This window comes from Aythya ferina, assembly GCF_964211825.1.
Source record: "Aythya ferina genome assembly, chromosome: 15".
Taxonomy (NCBI): domain Eukaryota; kingdom Metazoa; phylum Chordata; class Aves; order Anseriformes; family Anatidae; genus Aythya; species Aythya ferina.
In genome coordinates, this window is record NC_140314.1 from 4,135,040 (window position 1) to 4,157,105 (window position 22,066).

General features: G+C 47.9%; 1 protein-coding gene and 1 long non-coding RNA gene across 3 annotated transcripts; both read right to left on the reverse strand.

The window, feature by feature from the left end:
- Positions 1-4,423, reverse strand: LOC311445184. Of its 2 annotated transcripts, XR_014698267.1 has the most exons (4): positions 4,279-4,423; positions 4,027-4,196; positions 1,698-1,880; positions 1-1,493 (listed from the first exon to the last, which is right to left on the reverse strand). It is a non-coding gene; the product is annotated as an uncharacterized lncRNA (long non-coding RNA). The 2 variants fall into 2 exon arrangements; XR_014698268.1 differs by lacking the exon at positions 1,698-1,880 and having other exon boundaries at positions 4,279-4,357.
- Positions 4,424-7,596: 3,173 nt separating this feature from the next.
- Positions 7,597-20,383, reverse strand: LOC311444865 (cytochrome P450 3A30-like). Its single transcript, XM_084536273.1, has 13 exons — positions 20,206-20,383; positions 19,122-19,215; positions 17,956-18,008; positions 16,571-16,670; positions 15,984-16,097; positions 15,712-15,800; positions 15,114-15,262; positions 14,467-14,594; positions 14,157-14,235; positions 12,982-13,142; positions 12,561-12,787; positions 10,933-11,095; positions 7,597-8,768 (listed from the first exon to the last, which is right to left on the reverse strand). The coding sequence occupies exons 1-13, from the start codon at positions 20,274-20,276 to the stop codon at positions 8,673-8,675; spliced, it is 1,524 nt and encodes a 507-aa protein (XP_084392399.1). The 5' UTR covers positions 20,277-20,383; the 3' UTR covers positions 7,597-8,672.
- Positions 20,384-22,066: the final 1,683 nt, after the last annotated feature.

Consider the following 22,066-nt stretch of genomic DNA (forward strand, 5'->3'; position numbering starts at 1 on the left):
ATATAGGGTTATTTAGATGTTCTTAACAACATTATTGTTAGAACTAGCTAGTGTAATCTCTGTGATATTAGCCGTAATTATTTTTAGGTAGCACGATTAATTATTTAGTTCAGTCCAAGTGACAAGAATGGATTGATTCAAAATAAGAAGCTGACTGGGTGCTAAGCTATTAATTTCCTTTCAATCCTGTAATTCCTTTGGTCAAATTGGTGAGATAAATACACACATGAGAAAGAGGCAGAGACCTCTCCCAGGCACGGACTCATGCACACAAATACCTGCACACCCTACCCCTCACACTACAGGCACCTCCTTGACAAATCTGCCTGTTGATGGCGGGCAGAATATTTACTGCTGTTTTCCCACAAAACCTGCCAGAAAACTTCTGACTTGCGTTTCGGGCAATAGCACCCTGGTCATCAACAGCAGCCAGGTCCTGTGCAGTACAGGAGATAACACGGGACCCTTTGCAGGGGCTGGAAGTGGGGAAACAGCCACCAATAACATTCATGTCTGCATTTCTGAGATCGCTTTTCAAGCATATGAGCACTTCAAGGTCGCAGACTGCTTTGCTATGGATGGTATGTTCCCCCTCACAGGCCTGGGTCTGAGCTAGGAAACATTACCCCTTGACAGTCAAAGCGGATTTCTGCTTTGTTGCATTTGCTGTTATCCCTCACTCCTGGATGCTTTGGGAAGCAGTCCCGCTACTTGGAATTTTATGCTGTGTTTATTTTCATTAATGGTGGCATTAATCAGCTGTTTTCCCTGGGTCTCCACAGACTGCTCAAGGATACTCTTGGAATGCAAAGACAAATTCCAGCTCAGAATTCCTGTTGCTTGCTATTATTACGGTTGAAAAGTGAAATCACTGCTCTCTTTGTTCAGACTTGTGCACGAGCACACTAAAAAACTGCCAGCAGCTCCAGCATCCCTTCTGCACCCTGGTCAAAGAACTCTGTTCCGACACAGCTACCAGCATCTGTATTATGAAAAAAATTGAAGTCTACAACAAAAATGTCACACCATACATCTGCCTATTTTGTTTTGCTTCTCCAACCCTTTTAAATCAGCATTTTTAGGACTTCATTTAAAATGAAAGACCAGGAAAGGGCACAATGAGGATTCTCTCCTGTCACATCACGCACTGAGTTGTACACCATAACAGCCTCAAATCTCTTCCAATCCATCACTTATTTCCCTCTAGAAACTTTTCCACTCTATTGTCTTTGACTGTTATTTATTTATTTGGTTAGCTGACTTCAAGGGACATTTCTCCTGGCTGGATAAAGACATTTTGCAAACAAACGTGTGGAAACATTTCTGATAACGCTGCAGAAAGCTGGGTCCCTGTGGGCAGGTGATGCTCCGTGCCGTCCAGCAGCCACCACAGCCTGGTTCAGGAGCAGCATTTTCACTGCTGGCTGCAGCAAGGGCTGAGGTGGGAGGAATTAAAGGGTTGCTTGAGGATCCACCGGGCTCTAAGGACTCCCCTGGGGAGGATAAAAAGGAATTAAGAAGGACTTTTATTGACGAGGATATGTTGCTTGTGCACACAAAAGAGCGTAATTGTAAGTATTAGGAGGGAGGTTTGCTATGGCAGAAACTATCGTTTACACCCCATGGAGAGTAAAAAAAGGTCTTTTTTAAAAAATAATTAAAAAAAAAAAGGCTGAGAACTTGGGTTGATGCTCTACCTTTTCTGGTGCTTTACAAGTCAGTCCAAAAGGCCTGAGGCCCAGATAAGGGTTACTAAATAGGAAAGCAGCAATAAATAAATAACATTGTCGCCCCTGTTCAGAGAGCTCCACATTTTGCTGCAGCACCCTGAGACACTGAGCTGGAAGAAGAGATGTAGGTCTCCATCAACAAAGTGTGTTCTGTGGAAAAAAAAAAAAAACACCTTTGGGCAACTCTGCAGCATCCAAAGGAGAGGAGAACACGGTGCCAGCATCTGTTCAGCGCCGGGAGAAGAGAGCATCTGCTTCGAGACTCTCTGACGTTTACTTCGAGTGAGAAATCGTTGCCCTAGCCATAATACTTCAGGAGCGAGACACATAAAGTGAATGGAATCCACACAAATGAGGTAGTTAGCGTAACTGAATACGCTGTTCATTCCTTCAAGAATGAAAAATATGAGTAATTCCCTGGCAAGGCCCAATTACAGCCTGCCAGCCCTAGCACATGGGTTATATCTATTATGAAATAATAAGATAACATTAATAAGATTCCCAGATAGAACATCAGATAGCCATTCTCCCAGCTGCATAAAGCTGGTCTGACTATTCAAGTTGTCTCCTGCCTGAGGAGCCCAGCACTCACCAGGTCTTTCTAGTCATCTTTGGCCAGAAAGGTGCAGGTCTGCCAGCTTTTAAGCAAGCGGCTCTGAGTGGGAGATAGGGCAAGAGCTGTGGGAGTGCTAAGGAGCTTCTCTCTTTTAGGGAATTTCAGTATCAGGCAGGAACTGGGTGCATATTCTTCAGGTGAATATTGCCACCCCCCTTCCTGAGATACCTATGGAGGTAAGCTCAGAAAAAAAAAAAAAAAAAAAAAGAAATTAATATAATATAATATAATATAATATAATATAATATAATATAATATAATATAATAATAAAAAGACATAGGTACAGTTGATTGTAACATCGCAGGTTGCTCAGAAGCCCAAAAGGGCAGGAGACAGCTGTGATTTCCATCACTGATTTAGCAAGCTGCTTCTCAGACACTGGTAGGGGGCAGCCAGCTCTCCAGGCCCAAGGAGTGAAGCTACCAGCAGCCAGAGGCTGTACATTTGGCAGGTGGCTAAATTGGCTCCGCAGCCTCACCCGGCCTTCCCTTCATGGGGAAGGGAAGATGCTGAGTCTCAGCACAGAGGGTAGTGTAATGAGAATTAATAAGGCGTGTGAAGATGCTATGTAATTGTCCGGCTGGCTGTTTCCTTTGCACCTTATGCTATCATTTATGCTCATGCAAAGTGGCTGTAAAATGCTCCTGGTCTGATTCAATATAACTCCATGGACCCTCGTACAGGTGTAAATTGCTCTGTGATGTTCAGGGCAATGTCTAAATGCCCTGAATCTAGGCTCCTAATCTAGTCGTCTCCATTGTCTTTCCTTCTGTCCCTGAAATTGCACACAGCCAATTGAATATTTTAGTGCCCAATGAGCTACAAAATGTTGGCTATTTCATGCAAAATAATGCATGAAATAAATAAACAAATAAATAATAATCCCTGCCTGGGACTCCCCAAGAGGTGAATTTTCCGTTCTAGCCCCTCAGGGACTGGAGCTGCATGGAGGTGCACAATGACCACGAATCCGAGCCAAAGACAAGCCGTGAAAAATGAAGTTACAACATCGTCTTGGAGGAAATGGTCAAAAAGCCCATGCCTGACCTTGTCCAGACATAGGAAAAAGCAACTGCAGATCAAGAGCAGCTGTAAAATGAGCCTGAACTAAAACGTATTACAGGGAATAACCCTTAAAGAGGTGGAAGGCTTTGCTCGATGCACTCCTACAGGTAATTTCAATCCCTGGCAGCTGCAATGTTTCAATAATGAATGTCAGACCGCTGGACAGCTGAGAGGGGAATAAATATCTATTTGCCTTCACTGGAAGTAGCATTAGTTTGACATATGACATTCAAATGATATGAACTTTAAAAGAGTGGTTAAATGACTGCTGTTTGACTTGAAACCTTGAATCCACCGAAGCAGCATCCCAACCGTTTACCTTCGCTCCGAGGGGGATTGAAATGCTGGGCTTAAAAATGAGAGATCAGAGCATTTCTGCAAACACAGCCCGCGGGATGCAGCGTGTCCAGCTGGTAGCATACGTGCCCCCGTGGGACGAGAGGGGGAAAGATGGATTCTGCTGTATGGCACCGTCCTCGTGTCCCCATCACTGCAGACGCCTGCTGCCAGCACAGGGGGAGCAGCACAGAGCTGGGTGACGGAAGGGGAGAGGATGGAGGGACAAGCTTTGGGGCCATGGGAGAGAATGGGGTGCGAGAGCAGGGTGCCCCTACCTGGTCCCGTCCTCTTTCTCCTGGTGTCCTCCTCCTCCTCCTCTTCCTCCACGCTGCTCTCGGAGGCTCTCCTGCACTCTGCCTCCCAGGCAGCCAGCCCAGCCTGCGCCGTGCCCGTCAGCTCATTTCGGGGTTGTCCGAGAAACCAGTGCTGCGAAGCATTTACCTCTCTATTTTGGGAGACCTTGTTAAGCACTTGTCACATTAGCCTGTCAGCTTAATACCAGCAGTCATAACACTTTTATAACCTACCTGCTGAAGTGCCTTTGCTTGCAATCCTTGCACTAAAGCAAGAGCTCAGGACCAAAGCTGCTGCAAGAAAAAAAAAAAAGAAATCGCTGCTTCCTGACCTTTGGGCAGACTCTGTGGGCTAATTATTCCATCGATTTTAACCGAATCAAGCGTTCAGTGAGGCTGTCTGGAGGCCTGCCTCTCTTCAACTGCAGGTCTCGTACCGCACCAGCAGCAATCATGCGGACAACCTTGTCGCGAGCTGGGGTCAGGGTCAGCAAAGCTCCGAGTGGCTCGTGCCTGGTGGCAGGCAGGGCTGGTGGCAGGCAATGCTGCCCTAGCAGGGGACAGCCCAGGGACATCCCCACTCGCTGGCTCATGCCACTGGGGGAGAGGACCGAGAGCCAGCAGAGCACTGGAGCATGCATTAAGCCCAGCAGTGACACCCCTCCCAGCACCATATTAAATGCAAGTGGGTGCTCTTGCTTAAAATTGGACTAAATAATTGAAGCACGAGTGAGTGGAGCCAGATTTGAATGTTGCAGCTTCGTGGTGAGCTCTCCTTAGAGCAACAAGAGCTTTCCAGGAGCTGCTGCTAAGCTGAAGGCAGGTTAGCTTCAGGAAGCAGTACTGTGCTATGGGAGAGAAATCAGCACAGCAAAGGAGCTGGCACTGAGGGCCTTTTATAGATCCTATATGTGTTTCGGGGGCAGCAGGAGACTTGATTCAGCAGCTGAAGCACATTAGATGAGCTCCTGAAGCACTTGTGGTTGAGGGCCGTCCAACTGCAACCCATTTGCTCACTCTGTGACTTCTCTAGGATCTGAGTCAAAGCATGGCACAAAGGCAGACATGCACCAGATCTCACTGTTGGTTAGCTGTAAACATTTTTATTTTTTAAATGCATTTGCAGGTAAACTGAGGCACGGCGCTGCTGAAGCCTTAAAGCTCCATTTCCCTCTGGCTGCAGGGGAGCTGTGCATGTTCAGCACCTCTGGAAGTCAGAGCAGCAAGGACAGGCACAGACCAACCCCAGAACTGCGGCACCAACCAGAGGAACACCAGAAATCAATCCCATCCCACAGGCTATGCCAGGCTTGTGTCTATATGTTGGAAGGCTCCCAGGATCAGAGCGATTCCCCACTGTAAGCTCCCACCCAGCTCCCCTACCAAGCCAACATCTGAACCTCATCATTGAAAACAGCATCCTGTTAACCTTTTCAATGCCGTTTTCCCCTAATCTTCCTTTCTGCTCTTCATCGCTACCAGGTTTAGCAACCCCTGCCTCTGTGTCAGCCCCATTAGCAGCAGCACTGCTATCGATTCTCCTGGTCACAGTGAGGTGGACATGAAGTTTCCTGGTTAACAGAGCAGAGCCTGGGAGCAGCACCACTCTCTGCCTCCCCTCCCCGATTCAAGGTGAAGGCAAACGGGCAGATCAGCCTCCTCTCCTAATCCTTCCTACAAGCCCAAGTGGGAAACAGCAAAGGCCTGCACTTGCTACTCTCCAGCGCTTCTTGAATTCAGCCAAATGGAGGTGAGATTTGGCATGCCCCAACATCACCTTGTCTTTGCCAGAACCCAGCACAAGCACCTGAAGATAAAGCCAGGCAGCACCACGAGCTCGCTGGTGGGTTCTCCGCAGGTAAATCCGCGTTGCAAGCTGCAGCTGCTGGCTCACACGCTTAACCGGAGCAGAGAAGCAGCACCAGGGTGCCAGCAGATGAAGATGCCTTTGAACAGAGATGAGAAAGGCTGAAATCCTTTGACACCTGAAAGTGAACTGTATATTACTAAAATGTTAAGCAGCTTTGTGAGAGAGATTATCCTGAAGGATATTTTCCGCAGTGTTGACATTTGTGTGTGAGTGATTAATTCCAGCGCGGGCATGGAGCAGGGAGGCAAAACCCTTTGTGCATTGCTCGTGACTTTCCTCGCTACCACCAGCCAAGCCACAGCCTTCAGTCTAGCGAGGTCATTAATGCCTCCCTGACCTGTGACACTGTGTTACTTCATCACCCTCATCTGCTCAGTCACCTCTGAAGGCAGAGACCTGGGGATTTTCCATGCCCCTTTTTTGTCAACCACTGTGGCAGCAGAGTCACTTTTCTGCTGTTTGTTCTCCCGGTTTTTGACTGCCTCTATATTTTGTTGTTATCTCTTGAGATGCTCCATCACAGCCACAGTGAAACACAGAGCAATGGCTTTAAAAGAGAGGGATGGTAACAGAAGAAAACAAAGATGAACCCTTGCTTTTGTGCAAGGGCAGCAGAAGATAGCTGTGCAGCTGGAGGTCGTGAAGGCAAACAGGGAAGCTGGAATTTTCTGACCCTCCCACCCTGCTCATTGCTGACTCTCAAGGGAAACAGCCTCATCCTTTCCCTACCCTTTCAGGCAAGGATGTCTTTCACTGGGGAATTTAATCACTGCAGAAAGGTTTTTATGTGTCTTTTGGGGTTTTCAACTAAATTCTTCAAAAGTATGAAGAAAAAAAAAAAAAAGAAAGAAAATATAAACTATAAAAAGAAATAAAAGATATATAATAATATATATAATCTATCTGTCTATAAAAATAGTATATCAGAACAGAAAAGCAATATAAAAAGAAAGAAAACAACTGCTGTCTAGTGACTGAAGTTCCTAAGCCCATTTTTGCACTGGAGACCACTTCACACTTACACCATCAATGGCTCTCCTCAGCCATTTATTTTGGACTGGAGTGTCTTAAACTCAGCATCTCTACATGCAGCTCTTACTACTGATGATATATGTTAGGTAACACCTTAGATGCGTTTAAGACACAATGAGTTTTCATCCGCCAGGAATCCAAGCATTATTATACATGGTAGTGACCGGGGTAGGTGCACTTGCAATTATTTCAGCCAGCACTGAAATTTGACAGTTTGGAAGCAGAAGACTCTGTGATGGGGAAGGGTACATCAGAGCAGGTGCATGAGTTGTCCAGGAGAAAGCACGGACAGCACTTTGAACCCTGCATGAAGTCATTGGATCTGCAGCATGGAGCAGACCCTGGAATCAAACCTCTTTGCTCTCACAGAAAGACGAATGCCTGGCTAAGACAAGCTAGTCAGCACCTTTGGTAATTTGTGTTGTTACCACGTCATAGTAGAAAAATGAACTGCCAAAACAGGCTTCTGTATCCATTCTGTGGCCCTGACTTTTGAGGCAGAGGTACATTGAGGATCCCACCTAAGCAATGAGGAAGCCTTGCTAGGAGAGGTGGTGGGATGGGACCACACTGTTTTTTGGCCAACAGCTTGTTAGACCTGCAGATGGATTAACTTGTGTATGGAGGAAAGAGCAGAAGTGGAGACTGGCTTCAGTTGGGTACAAAAGAGGTAAGCAAGCTTTTTATTGTGATTAACTTCTCTTTAGCAGTTTCTGGACAAGTAACACGAAGTGGGAGAGTACAGAGCATTAGGTCCTCTGGAATGTAAAAAAAACAAAGTCTGGGCAAGACTTCCCAGCTCTCAACAGCCAAAGGCAACGTCTTTCTTCCAGACCAGGGTTCCCCAGGACATCCAAAGGCTCTCAGTGCTACACCCTGTGTCATTTTTAATTCAGTTAATTTGGTCTTACAATGGCCTAATACACATCAGAGACTAAAAGGTGTCACAGTAGCAGTGTAGATGGTGCCTGTACTGACAGTCACTTCTGTGGGAGATGGCTGCGTGCCCGGGGTAAAACAAGCAAACAATCAGAAAATACACGCAGGGCACTTCTCTCCCACTCCACAAATCTCCAGTCATTAGGGGGAACTGCTTGTCTCTGGGCTCCTCCAGTTAACTCATCTGCAATCTGAATCACTCATAAAATCATAAGAAAATCTAAATAAATCAGCATCAGAAAATTTGCCATGGGCATTCATTCCTGCAAGGACGTGACCACTTTAACACTTGTCAGGGTCAGAGCACACAGCTGAGGAAATATCCCTGGACAACTCAGCATCCCCAGGAGTATAAAACCAGAAGACACACAGAGCTGCCCAGCAGGCAGTAGGAACAGGAGCAATGGTAGCATTACTTAACTGTGTGCAATTTGCTCTCCCTCTCCTGATTTAAATTACACTGCCAGAAGAGACTGACAGCGTCTGGAATCAAATTGCTGAGAAAAGTGCCTCTTCAGAAGTAGAAGAAAAAAAAAACACCCAAATAACTTGAGTGGAAATGGTCTTGCAAAATGCCTATTGTGATCTGGGACAGCAGGATCTGGGACTGAGGAGTTTTCATTAGGCTAATGTTCATTTAATTATGCCAGGCCAACCCCCTAAATGCCATGTTGTGAAATGGGGATTTGCACCACTGACATTTTTACAATGCACACATCAATTTGGGTCTCTGCCTAAGATTTAGGCAGACAAAGCACCATAAAACAAGAGTCTCTGATCTGTTCTTTCACTTTTCCAGGTCACTGCGGACTCTGGGGACCATCTTCAGGACGATGGGCTTCTTTGGTTGCATGAAACCTTTTGTGTCCAAAACCAGGGGGATCTTGAGGAAAAAAGAAAAACAAAAGTACCACGTAAGATGGGGAAAAGGGCAGTCATGAAAATGAGAGAACCCCTACAGCCCACACACATCTCAGCCACCCCCCATTTTCAGTGCATTTCCTGACTTTACAGGTGTGTTTATAGGGCTATCACTAGTGCTCATGTAAAACAGACATGAGCTGGAGCTCAGTAGCCCTCAGCTCTTGATGAACTGGTCAGTGAACGCTGGTGTCCACATGGATAGTAAGAGGCACTCAGTGCTTGATGGGCTGCACACAGAGGGAAAAGCAGCCAAAATCCATCCAGGGAGCAGCAGCTGAGGAGGGGCACACGGTGCCATTTTGTTTAACGCTGAAACGTGTCAGCACTAAGGGGAGCTGGGCCGTAATGGGAGTTAGAGGAACAATGTTACCTGGGAAATGAAGAAACAGAGAGAACTGCTTGAGCTGAGTACCAAAGAAAAAGCGTCCTCGTGCAGAAAAGCACCAGGCTCCCTTGGGGTGGAAATTTCAATAAAAAGAACATTCACAGCTAGTGGTGAAGGGAGTCATCTTGTGGGGCAGGGAGAAGTGCTTCACTGAACCTACTCCACCGCCACAATGCTGCTCATGTCCCAGCTCTCCTCCTCCCCTGCAGGACACAGGCAGTACACCCCCATCCGACAAAATGCGCTAAAAGCCCCAATAAGCTTTGCTTCAGGAAATTTCAGCAATGTGGCTCTGAGCCCAATGTGCCATCAGTGGAGGAGTGAGAGGAGGTGGCAGCTCCCATGTCTATATTCCAAAGGGATGTTCTGAGGTGAATTTTTCCCTTCCCCTCTGATTCAATACACACGACATCTTCTGAAGGAAAAAAGGGCTGAAAGAGACCCATAAACCTATGGGCACCAATAATACAATACATATTTAACTTGTCTCCCTTTAATTAAAGGCAGTTATAAAAAGAATCAATTTTATGGATTGCAGAGGACTAGAAAAATGTCATTAGACTTGGGGGAGGGTGGATAGGTCACCACATTGTTAATGGACTATTACAGTCTTTCACCTCCGGGTTACTAGTTGAGTCACAATCTGAATCTGCAGAGATTCCAGCTGAGTGCTTGTGCCAAGTAATAACTCTGTGAGTATTTTTGTTTTATACAACAAATGTCCTTTGAATGCACTTGCTGCCCCCTCTGCTCTGATCTCCTAAGCTTGTCTCATGAACAAAATGTATTAATGGCAGCAAAGCCAGACTGGGGCTGGAAACTGAGTGTCCACAGCCGAGAGTAACAGCAGATGCTACCTGCCTCTGAGTCATGGGGAGTTGCCCTGTTTTCAGGATATGCTGCGATGATTGCTGGAAAATTACATCAGGCATTTCCTTTATGTCAAACAGCCCCGTCCTGCAGGGCCTGTCCCATCAGCACCGTGTGCAGCAATGTGGGAGCCCACACAAAACCAAAAACGGGTGCGAAGGAGGGAGGGAGCCTGTTCCCTGTTTCTCCTCTGCCTCCGAGGACCTCCATAGCCTCAAAGGGGGAAGAGTCACCAATTAAAATTTATCTCAGATTGCACTTGGCTTAAAATTGTTATGCTTTAGAGGTCGCCTGGTGGCCCGTAAGAAATGAATTCTGCTGTCTCAGGGTCTCAAAGCGAATGACCATGCCTGTGTGGCAAAGCACAGCCTTGGAGCAGGGATAATCACTCTCTGGAGCAGGATCTGTCTAAGCTGGGTCAAGGCAGAGTGGCAGGGAACAGTAGGGGCTGAGCACCCTGCAGCTAGCTGCACCCCAAGCAAAGCAGAGTACTTCAGGGACTTCAGCCTGATATATTCCACTAACATCAATTCTGCTTCTGCAGAGGCTTAAAAAATGTATCAGTAACTTGTGTCAAAACATTTAAAATAACTGAGAGCATTTAAATACGGTTATTCCCACATGCCTCTCTAATCCACAGTGAAATCTTCCTCCCTGGTCTCTGTGTGAAGCAGTAAAAACCCAAGTCTGCAGACAAGGTTCAGTGGTCGTGAAGCTATCAGTCTCTGAACTCCTCGGGGATGGGGGATTTAATGTTCAAGTGGGACAGTTCCCTATTTGTCCTGAGATGCAGGCAAAAGAGAGTGCACAGGACCACCCCAGTGGGGCCAGAGAGCAGGTAACAGCACACATCATCCCAAATCCTCACCGGAGTGTCTTTGCAGGGTCTGAATGAGAAGTGTTGCAGAAGGACAACCACAGCCATTTTCACCACGAGGAGAGCAAACCTCATTCCGATGCAGTTCCTGGGGCCGGCCCCAAACGGCAGGAAGATGTAGGGGTCGATGGATTCTCTGTTTTCTTTACTGAACCTGATTACAGAGAAATATGTAAGGTTAGAAAGAGCTTCTGTTCTAGGCTCTCAGATCTGAAGAGATGAGGGGTCTGGGAAGGCAAAGGCTTTTTGTGTTTCTGTGCATATTAGAAGAAACCAGCTAAGTCCCTTATTTCTGTCTCAATAGGTGCCTTATGCCTCTGCTTTTATCCTGCTGTTTGGAGTTGGCTGCGCATCTCTGGGTGTGTCAGGTGAACAGGGAAGACCTGAAATATGCTAACAATTTCATAACTACTCTTTTCTCAGAACTCCCTCTAAGCTCGAAAACTGAACCCAGATTTCAAACCCTAAAACACACAGGTCTACAGCCTCACATCTTCCCTTTAGATCAAAGGCCTGAGCGAGCACAAAGACGTTCTCCCCCTGTGTGACTAAAAGGAGGGTTGCTTTTGAGACACACCAGCCATTCCTCTCCTCATCATGAAAAACAGGGAAGAACAATCAGCTTCACAGAGGAATTTTCCACTGAGCATTTTCAGCAATGCTTTTCAGTGATCAGTTAGTTTTCACGTCAGGAAGCTTTTCATTCCCAGTGCATGAGGTCTGGGTATAAACCTTAACCACGTTAAGCCAGCAGTGAAATATCTCGCTACCAAGACACCAGCACAACCCGATGATGAGTTTCCAGTGAGGCAAGTGATCCTTAAAGAGTTCCTGTCTACCTACCCTTCCCTGTTTGTCACCTGGTGTAAGAACCAAGCTGCTGGAGTTACTGAGGTGCAACACGCCCCTTGCCAGATGCTCCCACTGGGGTGGTTTCTTCGGCAGCCAGCATGAGGTACATGGCCCATAAGGGTCCATGCTGATTTCAGCAGTACACGTCCCCCTCTACCTTATGCCTGATTCCGCTGCCATGCTGTGTCCTGCAGGGGACCACATCCCCACACCAGGGTTAGCTTCCAGAGGCATTTGAGCTTGCGGTGCAAGGGCACAGATCTGGGCCTGCCCTCCCTGGGCCAACCCTCAGTGCCTTCTTGACCACCTGAAGGTGAGCAAGCCCAGGGTCTCCCAGGCTTGCCTCAGGCCTTTGTCTCGTTTCCCAGAAGCTGGCAGAGCCTCCAAAGCAAGGATTGTTTCACAACTAGAGTTGAAAAATTAAGTTTTATTTCCTACCTGTCTTTGCCCTTCCACTGCTGATTTGCACGGCAGCATGCCAGTCACCCAATGGCTCTCGTTTTAATATCTGGCCATAAACCCCTCAGTGTTACAGCTGCTGGGAGCTGCTCTCACTGTCGCTTCCTTCAATGCAGTTAATTAAATTCCATGCACAGTTTATGGATGTAGATCATAAAACTCCCCTCACAGTAATGCTGGGACTAGATGTCAGACAATGATAAATGCCTAATTTAAATGTTATAATCATGCATTCCCCACTTTCACTGCCATTTCCCCTCCCAGGAACCAGGTCAAATGTGCAGCTATTTCTCGCACCAGGCCCTCACCTCTCAGGCCTGAACTCCTCCGGCTCAGGCCAGTACGCTGGGTCGCGGTGCATCACATAGGCTGGGATCATGACCACCATGTCCTTTGGAATAGTCACCCCATTGATCTCCACTGTCTTCTTGCAGACCCGCTCGATTCGCCCCCCGGGGGGGAAGAGCCGGAGGGTTTCGTTCACCACCATGTCGAGGTACTCCATCTGCATGACAGTGTTGTACGTGGGAGCAGCCTGGGGACAGCAGGGGAGACAAAGGTCTCAGGATGGCTATGAACACAGGACCTCAACCCCCCGCCAGAAACCAGAAAATGGGAAACCTCAGCCCCAGCATCAATTCCATTCTGGGTTGCTTCCAGCCTGGTTTGTGGTTCAGGATCCAAAAAAAATATGTGGGAATGAGCCCAGAGTTTCCCCATCCTCTTTACCTTGTTGGGCAGGTTTGCATCAATCTCATCCTGGAGCTGCTGCTGCACATCAGGGTGTGTGGCCAGGTTATAGGAGATGTAGCTGAGGGTGGAACTGGTGGTTTCGTAACCAGCAAAGACAAAGACAAGAGCCTGGGCCAGAATCTCATTGTCACTTAATGCTGAAAAGAGGCACAAGAAACGTGTAAGAAGCTGAAATCTACAGCACAAGTGTGATTAACCCTCAGAAATCCAGGATCCCACTTGTCAGTCCAGGTAATACTATCAATAACTACTTAACACCTGGTGAAGGAAATGTCCAGCTAACTTAGACTGGTAGCCTCTGGCACAGGGCAGAGTGGGTCTAGCACTGGTGTGAAGCCAGAAAAACACTTTCAAGGTCAGCAGAGTTACTTTGCTGTATTTAAGGGTAGAATTGCACCAGCAAAGATATGCATAGCCTGAGCCTGATTTAGAAAATCTGTTATCTTCTGGAACTGTGCTATCTGAGCAAAAAAAAAAAAAAAAGAAAAAAATGGGTATGTGCCAGGAAAAATTGGAGGTGAGGAGATGTCCAGCAACTGCTCTAAGCTCTGAGGTTAGCCACATGCTGCTGAGGGATTAGTAGCCCTGAGCGTAGTTTGACAGTGGTGATGAAGACAATACAGGATTGTGGTATTGCAGCAGCATCCCAGTGCAGCCTGCAGTGCAGGGTGCCACACAAATTCCCTGTCTGTGAATATCAGAAGTTAACAAGCTTCCTGCCTTGATAGAGGCTGATGGTCTGGGCTATGCCTTGGCTGACCCTTTATTTTCTGAATCTAACAGTTAACCTGGGATGAGCAACAGAGATGAGCTTATCGATGAGCAAGGTACGTGCAGCATATGTGGTTTGTGTGCTTTATGAAATACAGCCAGCATCACTGGCCTTCAGAGAAGACAAAATAAGAAACAAAGAGGCAAGGAGATATTCACTCTGTTTGCTTTTTGTTGGATAAACGGCCCTCAGGACTCACCCCAGCAAATGGGATATAATAAAATATGGCTGATATGTGATAAGCATCATTATGGCCCTGCTACTGAGACCTTGAAACTCCCATAGAATAAATGACTACAATCCTCTCCTACTTCCATTCTTTAACCACATGAAGAACCACCTGCTCTCTGCTGAGGGCAGGACAGCTCTCAGGACGTACTTTTGTACGAGTCATTCTCCTCAGCAGACTTGGAGTTGTTCTGTGAGTCCACCATCAGCTGCAGGAAATCAACCCGGTCCTGGGGAGAGAAGGAGGCAGTCAGAGCAGAGGTGGGTGGGCAGGGAGCAAAACTTGTTCAGCACAAGCTCCTTGAGGAGATGCCTGCTCCACTTGCAGCCCCCCAGCTTCAGAACATAATCATGGAGAGGAGCAAATGAATACCCCACAGCTGCTGAAGGCATGACCAGGGCCCTCCTGCACTCAGAAGGACAGTGCTACGGACAGAAAATGCCCTCTGGGCAGGACTCACCACGTGGTAGCCATTGTCCCGTTCCTTCTTCATTTTCATGAAGTTGCCATTGAAGAAATCCATGACTTTTGAGGGTAACAGAGTCACTTTCATCTTTTCCAGTACTGGGACAATGAAGGGGAACAACACTAAAAGGAGAGAAGTGAACAACATATTATAGCTCAAGGAGGACGTTATGAAGCGTAGAAAGAAGTGGGGTGAATCTGAGTCCTGACCCAACGAATTGCCTTTCATTGCCTTCAGATCTTTTTTCTTATAAAAAAATAATTAAAATAAATAAAAATAAAAATTAACAGGCCTCAGCTGACATGCAATAGCATTTGAGAATCTTCTGGCCTTCTACTATGATATGTCCTCAGTTCTGCACTGAGTGCAGCTCTTGGTGACACACAACAGCAGCTTTCCACTGCAAAAAGGATCTCTGCTTGTAAGATGATGGAGCAAAGACCCACATGGGGCTGTGCAAATCTTGGCTGTGATTTCCCAGGGGAAATATTTCCTCAGTCCTGCTAGGGTGAATGTAATCCTGCAGAGTGCACCTCTCAGATGTCAAAGAGGACTCTGAGGTACTGAGGGAGATAAAACGAAATGCAGGTGGTCACTGCACGTGGCCGATTCAGGGCTGTATGAAATGAGGTGTGTCATACCTAATAATAGGAACACGGGGTTTAGAAAACTGAATTTGAGAAATTTCTTTATGTTGGTGACAAAGGGGTCATTGGGGTTGTTCATGGAGTCAATATCCACACTGAAAGAAGTGCTGACCACTACGTCCATGCTGTAGGCTCCAAAAATGCTGAGTAGAGAAGAAAAAAGAGTGAATGGGATGAGTACAACCAGAGCAGTGAATAATAGCCAATTTAGGAGCAATCCTTGAGAGAGGGAAGCTCTTTTACATTTTTATCTGTAAAAGAGACTGTAAAAATGGCATGTAAAAATACCACATCTGTGACTTGCAGGGCTTCTGGAATGGGCCCAACTGCTGCCTTGAAATGCATCCCCAATAAAATGAGATGGGGAACCGAGCACTGTTACCCAGCCTGAGCTGAGCAGAGCACAGCAGGCCCACTGCAGAGGAGCACAGCTGAGAAGGGCTCTGTGCTGCAGCACGGAAATCACAGAATTGTAGGGTTTGGAACGGACCTCCAGATAGCGTCAGGTCCAACCGCAAAATGGCTCTCCAAAACAGCTCCTTCCCCACACTGAATACATACTCTTTCCTGTCAGCCTCACAGAGTTACTCACTCCTTCATGGTCACGAGCTCATCGTTAGCCGCTTTCTTCTCAATGTTTTTCACTAATTTTTCACCATAGAGCTTAATGATAGGGAACATCTGAAATGCAAACCAAAGCAGAAGGCACTGAGACTCTTTCACCTTCTCTAAGCAAGGCTGGGCAGCTCCACGCTGCCATCTGCAACGGGCCACAGTGAGCGAGTCTTTGGCTTCTGGCGGAAGGGGAAAGGTCCCAGCACTCCTCCAGCTTTTGGTGCAAAATACCAGCGGCCTCTGCTTTACCTCCTTCAGCTTCCCACTGGTGAAGGTTGGAGACAGCACCGTGCGGATCCTTTTCCACTTCTCATCTTCAGCCACATTGAGAGCTGACTCCAGGATCCCGTTCAGACGGAAGTTCTGCACGAGAATTTGGCAGGAAAAGGGACGTGGTTATACAGGGCAATGGGTGAAGGTTTCTGCCCCCCTTTGACATTACAGCAATGCAAAGAGGCAAAGAAAACAACAGCAACAACCAACACAACAAAACACACAAACAAATATCACGGAGCATTGACTTGGCCCCTAAAGTCATAGCAGCTCTACCTCAAACAGCAAACAACAGAAATGGAAACAGCGCAAGAGGCAGAAACAGCTCAGTTCTAGCATACATCCAGGCTGATGACCCAGTCAGAATGGCCTCTCCCACCTCCCTTGCATAGTTTTGTTGTCAGTCTTGTCAATAAGCTGGGGCACAACAGAGAGCAAATACTTGCTGAAGGGCACATAGAGACTCGGAAGCAGAGAGTAAGAACAGAAACCAAGAAGAAACTCTTCCTTTCTTGCTGCATTTGCTCCCCACCAGAGAGGAAAGCAGAGGACGAGATACCCACCCGGCGGTTGGTAAAATTGGTATAGCACTCTTTCACCAGGATGGTTTTGATGAGGATGGGGTCGAGAACAACCAGCAGAGGCTGCCTGCCGTCAAAAATCCTAAGCCAAGAGAAAGCCACGGTCAGTCCATTGCTCACAGGCAGCTGGAGTGAGAGCAGGCTGCTTTGCCCGGGGACAGAGCACTGCGCAATGAGCGCTGCAGCCCACGGGGTTTGGGCCAGCTGAGTCCCCTCTGACAAAGCTGCTAAAGGGATGGGGCTGAAATGATTTTATTATGCCGTAAAACCAGAGAGAGGGGAAAAAAGGGCAGTGCCAAACACGGACAGCATGAGCACTTCTAGCCATCATCTGTGCTGTTACAGAAGGATTTCCAAAGCAGTGTGAGTTCAGATAAAAGGCAGCTTTGGCTGCGACATTGATCCCTGCATTTGGGCTGTCTGAGCTGTGGTTCGGTAACTGGTGGCTGCAGTCAATAAGCCCATACTGAATGGCCACCTGTGGGGTAAAGAGATTTCCCTGTGTGGCCTACAAGGCAATGAGAGGGGAAAAAAAAAAAAAAATCTCATCTGCCTCTTCTGTTTTCCGGTCACCAGAGGCAGGAGAACTTAAAAGCCAAAGGGCAGGAGCCTTGGGCCACAGCCGAGGGAAGCTGCCGTCTTCAAGAGGTTTGAGAAAAATTTAATCTTTCCAAAAATATGCTTAGTTTCATGAAGCTCCTACGATCTTTGTGCACCAGTTTTGCTTTGGTCTGCAGGTTCCCAGGAGAAGCACGATAAGAGCCCCGTGCCTGTCTGCACAGAGCCAGCGCTGGGCAGGGAGCGGGAGGAAGGTTTAAAGGTGGCTCGTGCCCTGGCTCTGGGAGAAGCAGGGAGCAAGATGAAACACACCACGGCAGCCTGCAGCTCGCTTTCTGCTCCAGACAGACACAACAGAGGCTTCAAAGGCTTGAGGCTCAGTTTGACACCAGCACTGGAGTTTTCTGGGCAGGCTGCGTGGCTGGGAAATGATCGGTGCCTTCCCTCGCTAACGCAGCTGGAGCTAAGAGATAAAGGCACGGCTGTGCTGATGTGGTGGGTGCTGGAGGATGGGGGAGCTGCCTGTCCCCAAGGTCACTAGCACCACTGTTTAGCTCTGAATGCTCCCAAAGTGGGGAAAAAAATAAAGACTCCCAGCTTGCTGCCATCATCCCATCCCAGCAAGAGAGAAGTCCTGGAGAGAAGGCTGGAGACTTCCCCAGCCATGAAACTGTTTTTTCCCCATGCCCCAAGCCATCACTGCAGGAATGACAGTGCAGGGACATGGTAGCAAGCCACCCTTTCCCATTCCATTTTGGGACAGAGAAACACCCCAAATAGAGAATTTTGTTCTGCAGAAAGAAACTCACCCCCAGATTTTACCGTATTTTTCAAAGCACATCTGATCAAAATTTAAGAATCCCTGCAAAAGAAGAAAGGAGAAACGAACGGTTTGTGAGCGAAGAGTGATCAAAGCAGGTCCCAGCCTGCAGCTGGGAGCATCCCACGGACCCATCCTCAGAGGCAGAGGCTGGCGGGTGCATGGCAGCCCTTAAGAGCCACATAGACTCTGAGGGGACATTTGCGCTGGAGGTAAAAAGAGAGCAGAGAAAGAAAACTGCACTTTTAACTTCCACCAGCCAACCAGCGCTAAAAATATAATGAAGACAAGGTACGACAGGGTACACAGCTCTAGTGTGAGCAGAGTTAGCAGGCAGAACTAGATCCCAGTGTGTCCTTTCATCTTCAGCTCAACAGGTTAGAGCTGCTACTGCCTTGTCCTCCTGAGATCTTCCACAGCAGTTACTGAACCAGAGTGATGAGGGCTCTTCTGTTTTCCTTTGTTCCCATTAAGGTTTTAACTGATGTTACATGTAAGGATGAAACTTTTGGGACACATAACACTCACCATGCATCAACTAAACCATTAGTAAGAGACCATGTGTCATGCTGTAAACTCAGCAAACACAAGTTTAAACTCCCCTTTCATTGAAGCTGAAGCTAATACATTTCATCCTGCGTTTCCAGGCAGTTATCTGGAACCAGCTGATACCCAGTTATTTGATAAGGTTTGCTAACTTGGTCATACTTGTTTTATTTGGAAATCTATTCAGCTGGATTAGTTTTAGGATGGTGGAACAGATGGCTGGACAGGGCATTGCTGGGGTGTGACACAAAGCACGAAGAAGCACACAGTTCTCAGAAAGTGGCAGCTCTAGGTAGCTCCTCAATATATTTTTTCTTTGTTTCCAACAGTTCTTCAGCTGCTGAGGAGTGGGTAGAAATCTAAAGGGGATCTAATAGCTCAAATTATGAAGTGAGTGAAAAACACAACACCCCTTGTTCAGGTCAGCAAGAACCTTAAAGTAATTTTTGGGTTCTCTGTGTATCCACGGAGCTTCCTACCTGGAAACATCATTGCCATTACCAAGGAACCAAGGATAGGGGAAAGATGTGACCAAAGAATGGAAAAAAACAGCACCACCTACACGTAAGCCCCTAAGGCAGATGTGGATCAGCAGCTGCCCATACTCACGTGCCGGTACTCCAACAGTGTTCCCAAAAATGGCAGAGGCCGTGGCCCGGGGATGCCCAACTTCTTGAAGGTCTGGTAGGGCCATATCCCATAGCTGCCAAGCAAAGCCAGTGTATGAGATGCATTCATGTAACAAGAAGAGAAGGCTCTTCACCCTAAGCACAGTGAGCAGCTTACATAGCTGCTTCTTGCCACACAGAAAAAGCTGAAATTATGGACAAGCAGTGGCAGACCTGCTGAGGCTGCTCTGCTACTGCAAGAAACCCAAGAGCATTTGGGGTACATCTCCATACAAGACAAGGGCTGATGACAGCTGCAGCCCAGCCTAGGCAGATGCAGACATCTCAGACCTTTGCTCAGGGGCTGCATCCCACTGCCCAGGTCAGACAACGGTGACTCAGGAGGCTGAAGGGAACCTCAGAGGGACCAAGTTCCCAAGCTGAGACCTGCCTTTGGCTTTGTGAAGCCCAGGTGGAAGAGCCAGAGCAGCCCAGCAGCCAAGCAGGGGCATAAATTAAAAGAGCCAAATTAAGTTTTTGCCTGCGTAGCTCACTGCAGCTCCCACGACTGCTGTAAGCAAAAGGGCAATTTTTCCAGCATAACTATTTAAGCAGGGGCTTCTGCTTGCAGAAGCAGGGCAGACTTTACTCGCTGCCTACTCCCAGCTTGCACAGCCCAGCCCTTTGCAACCAGGCAGTTTGCTGCAGCAAAAATAGAATTACTCCTCCCTTTGGCTCTGTGTGGCAAAGCAAAAACAACAAACAAAAGAAAGAAAGAAAGAAAAAAAAACAAACAACAAAACACAGAGGTTCCTTTTAATCCTCCCAATCGTTTCTTGCTGACAGGGAGGCAGGAAATACTCTCTGACTTCCTCCAGCAAAGATTTCCTTCGTCCCACCCACCTCCTTTATCAGCCCTCATCTCAGCCTTGCAGGTAGCACAGGAAGAGTCAGGATTGTTTTTTTTAACACTAATTAATGCACCAGGGCACTTCCTATTGAGTGTGATACCCCTGTGAGCCCCGGCTGCCCACGCACAGGGACTTGTCCTCCCCAGGCACCCGTCAGGACTAGCCTCTACTCACAGAATCAGGAGGCTAAAGAAAATGATGAGGAGTGTCCAAGTGGTTAGGGAGAAGTCTGGCAGGAGATTCATCGTGCCTCCCGGCCTGACAGCACCTGTCTCCTGCACCGCCCAGGCCTCGGTTTATGAGGTTTGGGGCTGACCTTCAGCTGCAGCCGCGCTCAGATGACGCGGAAGGAGGAGTTGTGCTGCCTCGGTTGCTCAGACTTTAACCCTTGGGCAGATTTGTCCCTGGATGGTGCCAATACCATGCCCAGCCCTGAAAGTTTTGTGACATGAAACTGCTGAAGGTGCAATTTTCAGCAGGGGAAAAGGTAGCGAGGGGGGAAGACATCCATAAAACACCTTCCTGGGAGCGGTGAGGCTCGTGCGGGGAGCTGCCAGCTGCTCTCACCGTGGCTCGGCTCACCCCCAGCTGTGCTTTCACCACGTCCATCGCTTTTATCAAGGGGTGTGATCGGGAGGGGCTAGGCAATGCTAGGAACTGCCAGGTTCCTAGACAGATTGCATGGGGCTGTGCCCCTGGGCCAGCAGCATTTTTTGCCTCTGTCCTACTGTTCGCAAAACAGGTCCAGGCTCACCTCCAGACCTGTACTGAAGAGCCAAGAGGCAGCACTGACACCTTTCCTAGGAAGACATCTTGGACGTGCCCAGCTTTGCACGGCCATGATGTGCTTGGTGATTTATGTAATCAGTGACAGATGGGAATCAATTAAGCAGTTTACAGGGGCATGTGCCTGAGTTCTGCCCCCTAGCCTGCACTGAGCAGCCAAAACCCCATCAGCATGGGGCTACAACTGCCACGTGAAAGGAACCTTACTTCCTTTTTGCTGGGCTCTTACAAAGCAGCTGGACCTGAGGAGGCCATGCTCAGGCACTCATCCTGTATCTTTGCATCCAAAAGCAGGTTCTCCCCACACGGGTTGATGCTGGGGACCTCCAGCAGGATGTCAGGGGCTGCAGTTTTAGAGGTGCTCGGGGGCAGATGTGTCCCTGCGAGGGCTGCAGGCACGGGTTAGCTGCCTTGCTTCCCTCTCACAAAGCCTTTGATTTTCCAATTACCTCTGCTAATAACTGGTGTGATATCTCAGCAGGAGCTGGGTTTGTGGTTGGGTATTTTCTCCTCTCAGACAGAAACTGAGGCAAAGCCTCAGCAGAGGGAGAGGCTAGCCCCCCTTCTTGCTCCCTCAGAAAGTAAATAAACTGTGCAGCAGCTTCACACACAAGGAAATCACTCCTTTCATCCCAAATGGGTCTGGTGGGAGCAATTTACTCATCTGTAGGTGACTGACAATCTAACAGACCAGCCAGGAGTAGGAGCAAACAAGATGCAGAGCCCAACAAACCCACGGTGCTGCCGTGCTGGGGCTGGCAGGTGACAGTGGCACCATCCTGACCACACCAGGAGCACATTCCCTCCCACCAGCAACCTCCCCGCAACCTCATGGTGATGAAGAAACCACATGCAGGAGGGGAAAACACGCTGCTGCAGCTGGAGGTGTTCCTGCAGCTGGGCAGTGGAGGGTCACTATTGAAAGCCACATCCACTGGGCTCCGCACCTGGCTGCTGAACTTTTACAAAGTCTTTACTTACCCAATTTTTCAATATATATATATATTTTCTTGCTCGTCTCCTGGAGCACTGTTCTGTCTCTGGCTTGACAGACTTTGAGAAAAATCACAGTCAATAAAAGTCATTTCTCCTCTGAGAAGTTGCCCTTCATGGTCTTCTCAGCCCCTGACCACCCAAGTACTGCTGTCTGACAAGAGAAGACTCAGAAGGAGAGGGGGGAATTTATCCTATCTTACTAAATTAGGTATTCCCCCCCAAATTGCCACCACCGGTCAGAGCTGCAGATCCT

Excerpts from the sequence above, each read along its gene's own strand:
- LOC311444865 (XM_084536273.1), bottom strand. The coding sequence starts at position 20,276 with ATGAATCTCCTGCCAGACTTCTCCCTAACCACTTGGACACTCCTCATC. Across the intron at positions 15,801-15,983 it reads CCAGTGGGAAGCTGAAGGAG|ATGTTCCCTATCATTAAGCT; the intron begins GTAAAGCAGAGG and ends TTTGCATTTCAG. Across the intron at positions 14,595-15,113 it reads CCCCGTGTTCCTATTATTAG|TGTTGTTCCCCTTCATTGTC; the intron begins GTATGACACACC and ends CTCTCCTTTTAG.